Source organism: Panthera tigris, chromosome C1, assembly GCF_018350195.1.
Source record: "Panthera tigris isolate Pti1 chromosome C1, P.tigris_Pti1_mat1.1, whole genome shotgun sequence".
NCBI lineage: Eukaryota > Metazoa > Chordata > Mammalia > Carnivora > Felidae > Panthera > Panthera tigris.
Genome location: NC_056667.1, coordinates 19,308,246 through 19,324,607, shown reverse-complemented (window position 1 = coordinate 19,324,607; position 16,362 = coordinate 19,308,246). Strand labels below are relative to the sequence as shown.

Below are 16,362 nucleotides of genomic sequence, written 5' to 3'. Positions count from 1 at the left end.
CGAAGGGACCCCTTGAGACAAAAAGCTGTTTTTTAATTTTGCCTCTTTTGGGCTTCTATTCTTGCTAGGACCGGTACCCCTGCCCTGCACATGCCTTATTGTATGTCCTCCTTGTAGGGACAAAGAGGTAATGATATCTTTGGAGCCTTCTTTCTAGCACAAAAGATAATACCTAAGGCACTACTGGAAAAGCCATCATGTGCATATTTCAGACCACTGGCACTAGGCATCTCGACACCAAGACCCCTGGCTCTAAGGACTGAGTGACTTATGATGGACATCTGGACCCCGTCCTTTTTCTGACCACTTCTTAGAGGTCTGAGAGGACACGGGCATCAGACCACAGTTGTCGATAAATCCCCCAGACCCCAAGCAAAGACAAGACTCATGCTCCTTTCCTTTCCGAGTCTCCCAGATGCTCTGTCTGTATCTGTTCTTCCTATATCTTCAATCAACTGCTTTTACCTCCTGCTGGCTGGAGGTTGATTTCCATCCTGCATGGAGCCAAGGATCCTCTTGGCTAGTCCTGCGGGACCCTCTTGAGGTCTTGAGACCCTGCCTGCCTGCATCAAAGCTAAGAAGCTGGGACCTCGTTCAGGAAGTAGTCTGAAGCCGCTGAAAGTTTTTAAAGTTGCTTGAATGATCCAAATTTGTTACAGAAGTTTACAAGACTCAAGGATGTGGCAACCCTCACACTCTTGTGTTACTGAGTGTAAAACATTCTTCACAATCCCTGTGCTCCTGGCTAAGTGCTGTTCCCTCAGTTCTTAATTTTAACATAGATCTCTAAAAAGCCTTGCTGACACCATCCCGTTTCCTCCAAGCCTGGGCAGGTGCCCCTTTCCGGGTTCCCACACCCCCCATTGTGTCCGCCATCAGAGCCCATATCGCGGTGTTGTAATTGATTTGTCAGACTCTTCCACTAGACTGTGATTTCACTGGAGGCTAGGGACAGTATCTTATTCACCAGTGTGTCCCTAAGAACCAGCACAAGAGCAGCAAAGCGATGACGGATGGAAGGGCTGGGCTGAGGGTGGGGAGTATCCGTGATCACTCAGGTTCGCCCCTGTTCCATGTCAGTGAGTTTCTGGAGGACAATGGAAAAATCACAATTGTCAACAGGTTATGGATTTGGCGCCAATGTGCACTTAATTTGAATGAGCAGTCTCATACTCTCAGGGGAAACAGAATTGGGGGGAGGGGGGAAAGAACCAAAAAAAGCTCCGACCCCTCTCCTCCCACCTCCTTCCTTGAGAATAAAACGGAAGCCATTGCAATTTCTAGGCACGCCCGGGAATTATTTGAGGAATGGTGAGGCGGAGGGTTACTAACCGGGACTACAAGCAGTAACCCTACGCGCGGGTCTTGTAATCGTGGTGGCGACGCCTCAGACCACCAGAGGGAGGAATCGGACCGCATCCCGGACCTTGGGAGGTTTCATCCAACGAGGCGGGGGCTGCATAGAACTCTGGGGATTGTAGTTCTAGAGTCGTAATGCACAATCTCGCGCGGTGCACTTTGGGAGTTGTAGTTCCGGACAGAGAAGCGGGGAACGCTTTAAAGCGCCAGTGGTGAGTTCTGGAAACTACAACTACCAAAGGGCTACGAGCTCCAGAATAGTTTTTAGTTCCCGTCAGTTGACCTTCTGGGCTACTTCTGAGGGGTCAACTTGACTGGGTAAGTTGGATTGGAGAAAGCTCTTGTTCTGAACTGAGATGTGAGCCAACTTTTCCATCCTCCAGCCGGTTTTGGGGGCTGCTCGTCCCAATCCGAGGAAGTCCGCATTAATCCCTCATCCTTTTCTGTTTCCTGTTCAGACACCTCCAGTATCCACCCGCACCCTTCACCCTCCCACTGTCATCTTGTTCCTTCACTCCCAACGGCCCTGGAGTCCCACCCTGAGCTCTGGTGCTAGGACCCACCCCCCCACGACCCCTCTCTGAGCACACAATGTGACCTCCCTGAAACCTGGGCTTCTTTATGCTCCACACCTCCTGTGTGCTTTCTCTCTTACCCTCACTTTCCGGTTTTGCATGGTAGTGGAAGGGGGGTCGCCATTCCTTCTTCCTAGTGGAAGAGCCCTGGACTCCCCCCGACCCGGGGTCTGGTCCACCTCGGCAGCTCACTCGCTGTGTGACCTTGGGCACATCAAGCAATCTCTCTGGGGCTCCGCTCTTGATTGACACAGTGAAGATGGTAATCGCTCTGTCGGTCTTAGGGTGAGGCTGTGTTGTGGAGCCAATAAGCTAATGTGTGTGAAAGGGCTTTTTAAACTGTAAAGCCGGGGCGCCTGGGTGGCTCAGTCGGTTAAGCGTCCGACTTCGGCTCAGGTCACGATCTCACAGTCTGTGAGTTCGAGCCCCGCGTCGGGCTCTGGGCTGATGGCTCAGAGCCTGGAGCCTGCTTCCGATTCTGTGTCTCCCTCTCTCTCTGCCCCTCCCCCATTCATGCTCTGTCTCTCTCTGTCTCAAAAATAAATAATAAAACGTTAAAAAAAAAATTTAAACTGTAAAGCCTCCACAAGCGAGAGAGGTTATTTTTATTATAATTGTTAATGCTCTGGACCCCTCTTATCTTGGCTCCTTTTCTATCTCTGCCCCCTTGTTGCTCAAGCCTGCCTCTGGAGCACTTGGTGTCTCTATTCTCTAAGAGCAGGATGTTTCCTCACTTCCTCCAGCGCCCAAAGGTCTTTAAGGAGCTTTAAGTCTCCATAGAGCTTTGTCTGAAAGGAAGCCCCAGAGAAGTGTTTATCGTGGACTCTGTCCTGAAATAGCCAGTGATGAAAAGTCCACACAGCTGGCAAAAGGGTGGTTGATTTCTACTCACTGGAAACAGGGCCCCAGCAGGAGATGGACAGCTGCATTGTAGGCACTGTCCATTCCTTCTGGGCTCTTGTGGGCCTTTTTAGTACACTGTGGTTTGGGCTTGGGTGTTTCTGACCCAGAAAAGCTGGGAGGGAAGAATCCATTTTGCCAAAGGGCTTAATCCAGAAAAAATTTCTGAAAGAGACCTCGGCTGGGTATGGCGAAAGAGAGACATGGCATTATTCATTCATTTTTAAGATTTTTATGCGTACTTGAAACGTACCAAGCCATAGGCAATTATCAGCTTTCTTATTTTAATTTAACTAGAAGTGACTTCATTTTACTTAAAAAGAACTTAGGCTCAGAGCTACCATCTCTGGTTCTAGGGCCTTCTACGTTTCAGGTGCTTTATATACATTATTATAATATACATTATTTCATTTAATTCTCATCAACAACTTCACGAGTACTATTATTTCTATCCTATGGGATAAATTATCAGAGGCTTAGAACTTAAGGAACTGGCTCAAGATCACAGCCAATTAAGAATTGGAATTCAGACGGTCGCCAAAGCCTTTTTTACACTATACCATATAGCCTTGTTTTTAGGTAGAAAAGACAGATTAAAGAATTGAGGGAGTTTAAATCAAAGCCAAATAAAGAGGCATTTATTGGGTCCTTACTACATAGAGGAAGCCTGATGATAGATGGTTTGGCCTACAAAGAAGTATAAAACACAGCCTTTATCTCTAGTATATCCAAAGAAATGAGGCCTAAGTGTGTAAAAAACTAAATCAGATTCATTGGATAAATTAATTCTTGCGAGTAGTTATATGCAAGGCGCTACATTAAGCCTTGTAACCAGCAAGAACATGCTTCTAGGTGGCCATGGGGATTCAACTAAGTGAAATCTTAGTCATTATCAGTTCATTAATATACAGTGGTGGGCTGGAACACTGTATACACTCAGTAAATATTTGTTGCATGCATACATCTCTGAATAAAAAGTCCTGTGTTCCCTCTGGACCAGAGGTTCTCACACCTTGCTGATGAGAAACATGGGCAGCTTTTAAAAACTGACCTCCGGGAATGAGGACCTTAAAATCTATATTTTTGAACGTTTCCCAGGTGATTGTGATGATAGGTTCAGGAACCTCTGAACTAGGTTCTACTTGAACTGTTCATAGGCAAGTCACTGATCGAAAACTGCTAGAATAGGCAGTAATCCAAGAGCTGTTCTAAAGCAGCCCGTGATTGGTTACCAGGTGAGGGATGTGGACAGTGCTTAGATTTGAGAGGAGGGAAGGTGGAAGGACTTGGGAAAGCACAGAGAACCGGGGATTTCTCTGGGCCTTGATGGGTGGAATAGGTTTGCATGGGTAGAGAGGCTTCTAGACAGGTTCCACCTTGAATTGTTTGGATGAGCTAAGCAAAGCAAATTAGAGACACCTGGACTCATTTCCTTGGAAAATTATATGGCATTTATTGGAAATGACTCTGGATACTTTGTGTGGGTGTCTTGTAGGCAAAATTGGATTTTCCCATTCCCCCCCCACCCCCAACTCCCCCTGCCTTCCTTGGACATCAGTTAATGTGAGCCCAGGGAATGCAGATTCATTTTTGGGTATGCCTCACTCTGGCTAATTAGCTTTCATTTGTATTTATTTCCAAACTTAATGACCCCCCCCCCCCCAGAAACTTTCCAGGACTACCAGTGAGTTCTACTCCCCCATCTGTTTAGCAGTCTAACTCCACTTATCCTGATTTCCAATCCCAAGCACTGTTCTCTATATGCAGAAAGACCAACATCTTTTCCCGTAAGAAGCTAGTATCATTCTGGTTACCCAGTCCTGAAACCTGACTCATCTTTGGCTCTTGTCTCTCTCTCCCTTGCCTCCACAAATCCACTCCGTTGCCAAATCCCATTGTTTCTACATTTCACTCAATCAACACATATTTCCTGGATACTTCATAAGAGCCAGATACTATACTGGGCGCTTTAACTACATTATTTCATTTGACCTCCCTAGCAACCCCATGAGGATAGATAGCATCCCATTGTACTGATGGGGAATCAGGCTTAGTGAGATCGGATGCTCCACCCGAGGTAAGAAAGGCAGCAAAGGAGCTGGGCTCAAACTTGGCTCTTTCAGACTTACTATTGGTGATTTCCACACCCTCATTTCCAGAGTGGATTCCAACTCTTTAGCCTAGCTCTTGAGAGACTGCTACCCTCCGTATCTGTCACACGTTTCTTTTGTCACCTCGCATCCGTCACTAATGACTAGCTGTTTCTCACGTGTGCTTTCTTACCTCTGTGTCTTAGCTCATGCACTTTCTTCTCCTTGAAAATTAACTTTTACCACCTTCTCCCGCCCTCCACGGGCAAGCTACCAGAGTGTGTTTTCTTCTCAGAACTCCTACGTCTATCTGATCTTCTTATCTGACCTTCTTTGATGGCAGTTAGAACTTGGAGCTGCTTCATTGTCATGTGGGTGACATGTGCCCTGTTTCCCTGCAGAGGCCTGCCATTGGTTACACCCGCAACGACCAGGGGAAAAGCTCAGGCTATGAGACATGCTCATGCACATGCTCAGTTTCACTCTGGCTAACTGGTGCACTGACTACATCAGGAGCTCAGTTTCTTTTTAAAAAGAATTGGATTCTGCAGTGCCTGGGTGGCCCAGTCCGTTGAGTGTCCGACTCTGATTTTGGTTTAGGTCATGAGCTCGCGGTTTGGGAGTTCAGCCTCATGTTAAGTTCTCTGCAAATAGCACGGAGCCTGCTTTAGATTCTCTGTCTCTGTCCCTCTCTCTCTCTGTCCCTCACCTACTCACTCTCTCTCTCAAAAGTAAACATTTGGGGGCGCCTGGGTGGTTCAGTCGGTTAAGCAGCCGACTTCGGCTCAGGTCATGATCTCTCGGTCCGTGAGTTCGAGCCCTGCATCGGGCTCTGTGCTGACAGCTCTGAGCCTGGAGCCTGTTTCGGATTCTGTGTCTCCCTCTCTCTGACCCTCCCCCATTCATGCTCTGTCTCTCTCTGTCTCAAAAATAAATAGATGTTAAAAAAAAAAAAAGTAAACATTTAAAAATAAGTAAATAAAAAGAACTGGGTTCTACTACTACAGAGTAGTAGAAAGAAAATCACTTATTATATTCCAAAGGTAAATAGAATGACGTTAGGATTATCGGTTATTGAGTTTTCCACTGGACCAGACAGTTGGAAGTTGGCAGCCAGGAGATCTGTGTGTAGTAATAGATACACTTGTGATGTTCGACAGTTCACTTAACCTCTTAGGACCTTGATTTCTTCATCAGCAGCACATGTATATACTGGGGAGGGTGGGGGAGGATTGATGGGAATGGTCTCTAAGGTCTCTTCTTGCCTAGACATGCTTGGACTTGAACTTTCTTTTTTTTTTTTTTTATAATTTTCTTTTTAACATTTACTTATTTTTGAGAGACAGAGCAAGACAGAGCACGAGTAGGGAAGGGGCAGAGAGAGGGGGGTTACACAGAATCCAAAGCAGGCTCCAGGCTCTGAGCTGTCAGCACAGAGCCCGATGCGGGGCTCGACCTCACGGAACGTGAGATCATGACCTGAGCCAAAGTCAGCTGCCCAACCGACTAAGCCACCCAGGTGCCCCAGGACTTGAACTTTCTGATCCATCCCAGAGTGTCTTAAAGAAAACAGAATAGTGTAATGACCAAAAATCTGGGGCTGGGACTTCGCGTATCGGTTTAGATGCTTTTGGTTCAGGCATTAGAAATCTAAAGTCAGTTTAAACAAAAAGGGGATTTACTGACTCATGTAACTAGAAAATCTAGGAGTGAGTGGGTCAGGCCTTTCATGTATAGTCTAGAGGTTTTTTTTTTTTTTAGCAACTGATAATTTATTAAAGAGGTTGATTTAAGCGTCTGCAATGGTGACTTCAGCCTCAACTCCTGGCTCAATACTGATGGAAGTAATCCGCTTAACAGTCTCAGAAGGACTGTGCAAATCAGTGAGTCGTTTGTGTATCCTCATCTGAAAATGATCCCAAGTCTTAGAACCTTCACCACAAGGAGTTTTTGTTGTAGTGATTCTCAGAGTCTTGGTAGACATCCAAACTGGTCCTTTCACTTTGAGATTCTTTTCCTTTGCGCCTCTGATCGAGTCAGCACATACCTTCTCCAAAGATTTTATGTTGCGGCTGGGTAGAGTCATTCTCATTCGGTGAATCGCCACCTCTGGTTCCACGGGTGTCTTCCCGGGGTCTTTAAAAGCCATGGCTGCAGTGCGGCTTCCTGAGCAACTTGGTGAGTCAGGAGCAGGAGCAGGGCCTCCAAAGCTCTGCTGTAGCTGCGGCCGTGTCTTCCTCAAAGGGTGAGATTCTTTTTTTTTTTTTTTTAAGTTGATTTATTTATTTTGAGAGAGAGAGCGTGTGCGCATGTGCACATGAAAGCTCATGTGAGCAGGGGGTGGATGGAGGCAGAGAGAGAAGGAGAGAGAGAATCCCAAGCAGGCTCCACGTGTGAGTGCAGAGCCCCGCACCGGGCTCCGTGTCACGCACCTCACGAACCGCGAGATCACGACCTAAGCCGAAATCAGGAGTCGGACGTTTGACTGACTGAGCCGCCCCTCATTTTAAGATAAAGATAAAGAGAGTGTTAATGTCTTCACAAATAGGACTCGCGTTTCTCCGATTTGCTCAACTCTGCTATCCATCCTCCTTGGGTAGCTTCGTCCTTGAAGTAGCAAAGCAGCTCCCACATTCCAAGGCTTTGTATCTGCACATCACTCTCATTCAAAACAAGAAAGAACTTTTCCGTCCTCAGGGATCAAAAGTCCTGAGCTTTGCTCTGAATGGACCAACTATGTCATGTGCCCGCTTTTCATCCAGATACCGACCAGGGGACACCAAGGGCTGATCGGGCAGCCCCGCCCAAGTCACACAGGAAGGCAAGATAGAATGCATGTTGAGAAGCTTGGCCATATTCTCCACTGTTAGAGCCACACTGCTCATGATCAAATTCTGGCTCTGTTAGCTGTATGTTCTTGGGTAATCTATGTAACTGGCAAACTCATCAGTTTCCTCATCTCAATTTTTCAATTAGTAATATAGCAAAGCACTTGGTGTCATTCCTGGCATTCCATAGGTGTAATGATGACGATGTTGCTGGTGATGATGAGGTTGCAGAGGGACAGAAGCCATGGCATTAGCTCCTGTTTAGGGAGCAGCCAAGCTCCTGGAATGTGGGCTAGTCCGAAGCACGCACACCTGCCACGTTCAGGGCTCCTGTTTGATCTCCTGCCACATCACACTCTTCCCCTATCGCTGCCCTTTCTTGCTCTGTGTAGAAGTGCTTTCCTTCCTCTCCCCTGCCTCCAGATCTTGCTCATACCTCAAGGCCCAGCCTAAGTGCCTCCTTCATAGTCAGTAGTGGAGGTCCGTGCTTTTGCAAACCTGCAACCGAGTCTCCGCACAAGCAGGATCAGTAGGGGTTAAGAGCTCGGGTCTGCATTAGACAGACGTGGGTTTGCTGCCTGGAAGCAGTATAACTTGGGAAAGCTATTCAACCTCCCTGTGCCTTAGTTTCCTTATCTGTAAACGGGGTCTTCATAGGACCTTCCTCAGAGATTTGTGGAGACAATGAAGTGATGTACTGTATGTAAAGAGCTTAGTTCAGTGCTGACACAGAGCCAATAATACATCTTAGTCGTCGTTATTCCTAGCCTCATGAGGACACAGCCTGGGTTACATTCTATGCAGAAGTTACTGCTGTGCTGGGCACATAGTAGGTGCTGAGTGAGCACTTGGCAGTGGGTTTTGAGAAGCATGGAAGCTCTCTTTCCTTTCCCCAACCATCTCTTCACCCTGCCCCCAACAACAAAGCAGCCCTTAAACCTTGGCAAAGTCAGGGTAGCACAGTGGTTGGTGTGGAAGACTGAACGAGTCCCTGACAAGGAGATGGGGTGATAAGGAGCAGTGGACACGGGTGGCAGATGACACATAGAATCAACAGGAAGCTAAGAGGAAACCAGCAAGAGGCTCTTCTATGTTCCACCCTCAGCCATCAAGTTCAGCGCTGCCCAGGTCGTTGTTCGTCTCAGCTGGTGACGAAATGGGGGTCAACCAGTCCGTGGGCTTTCCCCCTGTCACAGGACCCCACCTCGTAGGCTGCGGGGATGTGATGGAAGGTCGGAGTCTCCAGGTAAGCGTCCCCGGCTCTGTCCGCACACACCCCTGCTGCTTTTTCCTGCACCATGACTTAATAGCCATCCCGATGAAACAGAGAGCTGGTCTGGATTTGGTGATAGAGCCCCCAAGTCTGTCTTCCCTGACCTTTTTCTTCGTCTCTCCAGTTAGAAACCTCTCGGTAGCCAGAGATGGGTTCTTTTGCCAGCTAGGAGGAAAGGGGGTGCGGGCTCTGGCTCCAAGGGCAGCTCTCGGGCTTGCGGCCTTATCTTTAGAGCAGATGCCTGATGCTGGGAACGTCTTCAGTCTCCTGCTAATCTGAAGGTATGGGAGGAGGAGCCGTGGGCCATGTGCTGTTGGCCTTTGACTCCCTGACCTGGGTTGGAAGACATGCTCCTCTCTCTCCTCTCCTGCCTTCATCCATTTTCCCTCCTGCTTTGGTTCCAGACTTTCCCTCCAACAGTCCCTAGGTGCTTCTCTGCTGGCCCTTAGACTCCCCCTCTCTCTTGAGAGAGGCACATACATCCTGTTAAGCCCTCACCTACTCCTGTGTAAAATGAGGGTGCTGCCGCTTCCAGAGAACTGCCCTGGGTGATGCCCCCCCACCCCCACCCCCACCCCATCCAGCACGAGGGCTAATCTCACTCCTGGGGCTCCTCCAGGCCTGGGCTCAGGGCCAGAATTGAAATCTTTCTGATCCAAGCACTGAAAATATTTTGGTGCTCCCAGATGTAATTCACAGTATAGTCAGCTATTTGAAATCACATAAGCCTTACATGTACGCTAAAAATAAATTTGCTCCTTTCTGGATTTTCTGGGTGTGAAATTCAGGTATATGAATTAGAGCTTAAGTTCCCCATTTTGGTGCCCTGCCCCGCTGGCACCTCAGATACCCTCTGAGTGTGTCTGATGGGAAGTCTAGCAGAGTCAGGCTTCTTGCTCTGAGCAGTTGCTCTCTTCTTTCCTACAGGGGAGCTTCTTTCGACTGTTCTATCCCTGCCAGGAGTCAGAGGAGACCACGGAGCAGCCCCTGTGGATCCCCCGCTATGAGTATTGCACTGGCCTGGCCGATTACCTGCGGTTTAATAAGCGCTGGGGGGGTTTGCTGTTCAACCTGGCTGTGGGTAAGGGCTGGCCTCCCCACCCCGCCCAGATGCTTTCCCAGCTTCTTGGTTATGTTTCTAGGAGAGATCCCTAGGCGCACACAGTACCATTAGTTTGCATTTTCCAGCCCTTTTGTCACGGGGCGTGCGTCAGCCGTTGCAGTGTGGAGAATTGGGAGAGGATTATATACATAAGAGCTTTGGTTATAGAGTTAGATTGTCATGGATTTGAATCCAGACTTTCGCGTTTACAGTTCTTCCTTAGCTCTCCTCTCTCTGGGGAAAGTCACACTGAGTCATCTACTTCCCCCAAAGGCCCCACCATTAAGAAGTCTACCCACCGCCTTGGCACCTCAGGGGTCGTTCAGTACTTGTTGCATTTATCTTCCCATTTTCTATTATATTTGTGCTTGCTAGGGAAGAAAAGGGGAAAGACAAGGTGACTGTTTGCCCTGGACTGCTCAGGGGCAAAAGGTGGTTCTCCAGTGAGGAGGGGCATGTGTCTCCACGCATGCCTGTGCCCAGGCTGCCCTTGGGAATACAGATCTGGGGCAGCCAGAGATTCTATAGCCCATGTCTCTGCCAGGATCTTGTCGCCTGCCTGTTAGCTGGAATGGCCCCTTTAAGACAAAGGATTCTGGATACCCCTTGATCATCTTCTCCCATGGCATGGGAGCCTTCAGGTAAGAGCTTCTGTCCCCCAGAACTTGTCATATTCCTCAACCAGTGACAGCAGCTGAGTCTGAACTTCTTCTCAAAGGGCAGAGGAACAGACATTTCCACCTGCCAGCTGTCTTATCTCCCGTCTGCCTCCTTCCACCTTCCCTTAAAGGCCTTTCCCAAGCCCCTTCCACCTGGTGGAGTCTTTCAGCAGGCTTCTCATGTTCAGCATTTATAATGAAACAAACAACTTTTTTTCTGTTCATCTTTATTTAAACAGAAACATTTATAAATAAACACTTTTAGTCCTCTTTCTATGTAACAGCACGGAAGTATTAGAAAGGAGCTTAAGCCTTACAGAGTAATTTCTTCACTGTATATGGAGGGACAGCTCTGCCATGGCACTGATATAACAGTAAGACGGGCTCACTCCCTGCACGCCTGGAGCTCAGAGCCTCACCTGTGAATCTCAGCCACACCGCCGCCGCCCCCCCACCCCCCACCCCGTGGGAGCCTGGGACAGTGGTAGAACTCTCCGAGCCCAGATTTCATCATCTGTCGGATGGGGATGCTGCTCCCACAGCGTGGTTTGTGAGGATTCAGTTAGACTGGCACCTGGAAGTGTCCACACACGCAGCTCTCTGTTTCCCTATGTCGAGGAACCATGGGATGGTGAATGGTAAGATCTCTCCTACCAGACTTGGGTAGGCTCTGCCTGAGTTTTATAAGTCAGTATCCATTCAGAATTCTTCCTAGGAACCCTGATTTCTACATCTTGCTGTGTTACATAGCTTAATAACTATAGTCTGTGTGTTCCTGTGTAAGTTTGTGAAGATTCTGTCTATAGGTTCATTATCAACATATAAGTCTGGCTTATGTCCTAGAAGGTTACACATCTCAAAGGCATCTATTTTTGCCTCTCCATTCCCTAAACCATTGTCGACACGGTAGCCAGGGAGATCTGTTTTAAAAAGCAGATAGGACCGAGTCATTTCAGCACCTAGAGCAGTGCCTGGCTGATGGTGGGTGCTCAGTGAATATTGTTATATAAATGAACGACTGTCGCTTCTGTATTTAGACTTTTTAATAGTCCTTTGAACTTAATTCAGTTCTTGTCATGGCCTTACGTGGATGCAGGTCCCAGACAAAGTTTCCAGCCTCAGTTCTAACTACTTGCCTCACTCCGGCTCTTGAGACAAACTGACCTTTCACTTCTGTAAAAGCACTATGTTGTTTTCTGCCTCAGAGCCTTTATCTGTGCCGTGCTTTTTGGCTGTTTCCGTTGCCTGAAATATTTGCCGTTCTGCTTCTCTCTTCCTCCTCTGGCCCCCCAACCCCTTCATCTTTGCCTGGCTAATTCCAAATTAACCTCAGTGTCTAGTTTGGATGTCACTTTTAGGGACACCCATTCTAACCCCTGCATTATATTAGTTTAATTTTTTCAGTAATGTACTTTCATAAGACAATATCTAGTACTTCTCAGTACTTATCATAATTATAATGGATTAACTATGCGTGATTTTTTTTTTAATTAAAAATTAAAAAAAAATTTTTTTTAATTTATTTTTGGGAGAGAGAGAGAGACAGAGTGTGAGCAGGGGAGGGCCAGAGAGATAGAAACACAGAATCCAAAGCAGGCTCCAGGCTCTGAGCTGTTAGCACAGAGCCTGACGCGAGGCTCAAACTCACAAAGTGTGAGATAGTGACCTGAGCTGAAGTCGGACACTTAACCGACTGAGCCACCCAGGTGCCCACGTGTGATTATTCTTTAAGGTCTGTCTTTTCTACTAGATTGTAATTTCCCTGAAGGCAGAGACCATGTCTGTCTTCTATCTCTTCCAGCGCCTAGGCCAATACCTGGAAAGTAGTAGTCTCCCAACAAATATTCACTAAGTGAATACAAGGGCTATGTTTTGCTAGGTTCTCATTCATTTAGCAAATATCTGTTGAGCATCTGTTCTGTGCCAGCCCCTTGGCATGAGGAGGTGAGTCCTATGGAGATAAACATCAAGGAATTGCATCCACTAGGGGAGCCTAAACGTGGACTCACACAGCTAGCCCATGGCAGGAAGTGGAGAGTAAATGTGGAGATGCGGCTCAAAAGGCAAATAGATGGGTTTCAATGTTGCTTTTTTTTTTTTAAACTTTTTAAAAACATTTTTATTTATTTTTGAGAGACAGAGAGAGACAGAGCATGAGCAGGGGAGGGGCAGAAAGAGAGAGAGACACAGAATCCGAAGCAGGCTCCAGGCTCTGAGCTGTCAGCACAGAGCCCAACGCGGGGCTCGAACTCACAGGCTGCGAGATCATGACCTGAGCTGAAGTCGGACGTTTAACCGACGGAGCCACCCAGGTGCCCTCAATGTTGCTTTCTTATTCAGTAAATTCGGTACCTGCCATATGCCGGGGCTTGTGCTGGGGTTGAGTATTCAGTAGTGAATAAGATAGAGTCCTTGCCTTCAGAAAGACTGTAGTCTAGCAGGGAAAAAAGTAAGAAACATCCTCATAAGCTCACAGGTATTTTATACAGACAGCAGGTGAGCACATGACTTTGGAGAGTGGTCTTTTTGGTCTAAGAATGTGTATTGAGACTTCACCCCTCAGTTGACCTGGGTGAGCCAATTATAAATACTCATCAATAACCAGAATGAAATTCCTAGAAAAGGGTCGCCTGGGTGGCTCAGTCAGTTAAGTGTCTGACTTCGGCTCAGGTCATGACCTCATGGTTCGTGAGTTCGGGCCCCACATCGGGCTCTGTGCTGACCACTCGGAGCCTGGACCCTGCTTCAGATTCTGTGTCTCCCTCTCTCTCTGCCCCTCCCCCACTCACGTTCCGTCTCTGTCTCTCTCAAAAATAAATAAACATTAAAAAAATTCCTAGAAAAAAGGCAGGGAGGGAAAGGGACATGGTTTCCTCTTGTTGCCTGTGTGGTTAAATTCGGGATTGGAAATCCTTCCAGACCTATGGCTTCCCATCACAGGGAGGAGTATGTGTATTTACATGTTACCTGTTTATTGGGGTGCCAGTGTGGCTCAGGTGGTTAAGCATCCGACTCCATTTTAGCTCAGGTCGTGATCTCACAGTCATGAGATGGAGCCTCACATTGGGCTCTGTGCTGAGCGTGGAGCCTGCTTGAGATATATTCTCTCTCCCTCTCTCTCTCTCTCTCTCTCTCTCTCTCTCTCTGTGTCTCTGTTTCTGTCTCTCACCTCCCTGCCCCTCCTCCCTCACATGCTCACACGTGCTCTCTAAATAAATAAACACACAAATACATAATGATGTGCCATTGTTCCTTTGGTTTCCACACAGTCCTGTGAGGTATGTGGGGGGTCAGTGGGGGGGCGGGATGCATATTTTACAGATGACCAGGCAGGCTCTGAAAGGCAGACTTGCCCAAGGTTACACAGTTTGAACTGGGAAAGGATCAGAAATCTCTCTGGCTCTTACGTCCAATGCACTGCCTCCCTTGGAGAAGTGAGAGAAGGTGAGAATCAATTTAATGTCTGTCCTTCCTGACCTTTCTGAATCAGTTAGGATCCAAACAAGTTGTATTAACAGAAGAACTCCAAATAACAGTGACCTAAGCAATATGAAGTTTTTTTTTTCTTGCTCAGATAAAAGAAAGCTGGAGGTAGACAGAGATGATATGGTACTTCCACAGTTAAGCAGAGAGCCAGACTTCTTTTATCATCTTGCTCTGCCGTGTGTGGCTTCCATTTCTAAGGCTATCTGATGACCTCAGGTGGCTGCTTTTGCTCCTACTGTGACACCCACAGTCCAAGCAATAGGAAGGGAGAACTTGCCTGAAAGTTCTGTACAACACTGTACAACAATGAGACTAGAAAGTTCTAGTCCCATTGACTAGATCTACTCTGTCCATTATAGTAGCTTTTAGCTGCATGTGGCTATTGAACATTACAAATATGGCTGGTCTAAACTGAGATGTGAAGTGTAAGGTATACACTGGATTTCAAAGACTTCATATGGAAAAAAAAAAAAAAAGAACTTAATAGAATATTTCATTAATTCAGACATTCTTTTTATTTAAAGTAATCCCGGGAGCCTGGGTGGCTCAGTCTGTTAAGCGTTTGACTTTGGGTCAGGTCATGATCTCACGGTGTGTGGGTTTGAGCCCCATGTCAGGCTCTGAGCAGCCTGGAGCCTGCTTGGGATTCTGTGTCTCCCTCTCTCTCTGCCCCTCCCCGACTCGCACTCTGTCTGTCTCTGAAAAATGAATAAATCTTAAAAAAAAAAAAAAAAATTAAAGTAATCTCTACACCCAGCGTGGGGCTCAAAGGTTCAAACTCATGACCCCAAGATCAAGAGTAGGATGCTCTACCAACTGAGCCAGCCAGGTGTCCCTAATTCAGACATTTTGATTATATGTCAAAATGATAATGTCTTGGCTCTATTGAGTTAAATATAACATTATTAAAATTAATTCCACCTGGGTTGTTTTTTGGGTTTTTTTTTTTTTTTTTGTTGTTGTTGTTGTTGAGTTTAAAACATACATCAGGGTGCCTGGGTGGTTCAGTCAGTTGAGCTGAAATCAGTCTGTTGATTTCAGCTCAGGTCATGATCTCACAGTTCATGAGTTTGAGCCCTGCATCGGGCTCTGTGCTATGAGTACGGAGCCTACTTGGGCTTCTCTTTCTCTCTCTCTGCCTCTCTCTCTGTCTCTCAAAAATAAGTAAATACACATTAAAATATATATCTACTAGAGAATTTTAATTAATTATGAGGGTAGTATTATATTTCCATTGCTGGGCTGGAACTTAATCACACAGTTAAACCTGGCTGCAGGGGAGGCTGAGAAATGTCATAATTGATGGCATAACTGTATCTTGAGCTGAAAATCAGATTCTGTTACTAAGGCGGAGGGAAAAATAAGTGTTTAGAGTAGGCAGTGAACAGTGTCTGCCATATTGCTTTTTTTCTGGGAAGTTGGAGGACAGACCAAAAAAATCACATGCTAACTGACAGGGGCAGATTTGCATATTACAGAAATAGCCAGCGTGTCTGTCTTTGAGGATCTGACCAACGAATTTGGGAGACATACAACATATAGACAATAAAAATGCAATTGTCAAAGTAGCCAAACTGTATTGGGGGGTGCTGGAGGAGATAAGTCAAGGTTCATATGGGGTTGAAAACATCACGGATGGATTTCCACATGCTTCTTGGAACCTTGGGGAGACAAGTGGTATGCTGGCCGGAGAAAGTACATTGAGGAGGGCTATTCCAAAGGAAGCTTCCTCCATTCAATCTTTTGAGATGGTCACTAGCCAAGTATGGTTGGATTGGGGGCTGCAGGTGGGCAATTCTTTTGACCACGTCTCTCTTTCTTCCTTCCTGCGTCTCTAGGACACTGTATTCAGCCTTCTGCATGGAGCTGGCCTCCCACGGCTTTGTGGTGGCTGTTCCAGAACACAGGTGAGGGGACGGCAGTCATAACGAAGTATAATAGATTGGATGCCTGCCATGGGCTAGGATATAGGCTGGACCCATATTGAGATGGTATTTTTAGTCTTCACAACAACCACGCAAAGCAGGTATTATACTCATTAAAAAAAATTTTTTTTAATGTTTTATTGTTTCATTTATTTTTGAGAGGGA

The 16,362-nt window shown here is 46.8% G+C and overlaps 2 protein-coding genes and 1 long non-coding RNA gene across 5 annotated transcripts in view; 1 reads left to right on the top strand and 2 right to left on the bottom strand.

Moving 5' to 3' along the window:
* Positions 1 to 619: 619 nt before the first annotated feature.
* Positions 620 to 1,425, bottom strand: LOC122241120. Its single transcript, XR_006221100.1, has 2 exons — positions 1,333 to 1,425; positions 620 to 1,087 (listed from the first exon to the last, which is right to left on the bottom strand). It is a non-coding gene; the product is annotated as an uncharacterized LOC122241120 (long non-coding RNA).
* Positions 1,426 to 1,598: 173 nt separating this feature from the next.
* The window catches only part of PAFAH2 (platelet activating factor acetylhydrolase 2), a 64,139-nt gene continuing 49,375 nt past the window's right edge, over positions 1,599 to 16,362 (top strand). For 2 of the 3 annotated variants that reach the window (XM_042996198.1, XM_042996197.1), the window contains exons 1-5: positions 1,599 to 1,677; positions 8,858 to 8,998; positions 9,953 to 10,106; positions 10,672 to 10,768; positions 16,111 to 16,179. In XM_042996198.1, coding sequence (XP_042852132.1) covers positions 8,909 to 8,998; positions 9,953 to 10,106; positions 10,672 to 10,768; positions 16,111 to 16,179 — 410 coding nt within the window. In that variant the 5' untranslated portion in view covers positions 1,599 to 1,677; positions 8,858 to 8,908. The remainder of the gene's footprint in view (positions 1,678 to 8,857; positions 8,999 to 9,952; positions 10,107 to 10,671; positions 10,769 to 16,110; positions 16,180 to 16,362) is intronic. The other variant, XM_007083653.2, reaches the window with a different exon arrangement.
* LOC107179765 (40S ribosomal protein S20-like) lies at positions 6,714 to 7,073 on the bottom strand. The gene has a single exon (XM_042996199.1). The coding sequence runs from the start codon at positions 7,071 to 7,073 to the stop codon at positions 6,714 to 6,716; it is 360 nt and encodes a 119-aa protein (XP_042852133.1).

Excerpts from the sequence above, each read along its gene's own strand:
- LOC107179765 (XM_042996199.1), bottom strand. The coding sequence starts at position 7,073 with ATGGCTTTTAAAGACCCCGGGAAGACACCCGTGGAACCAGAGGTGGCG.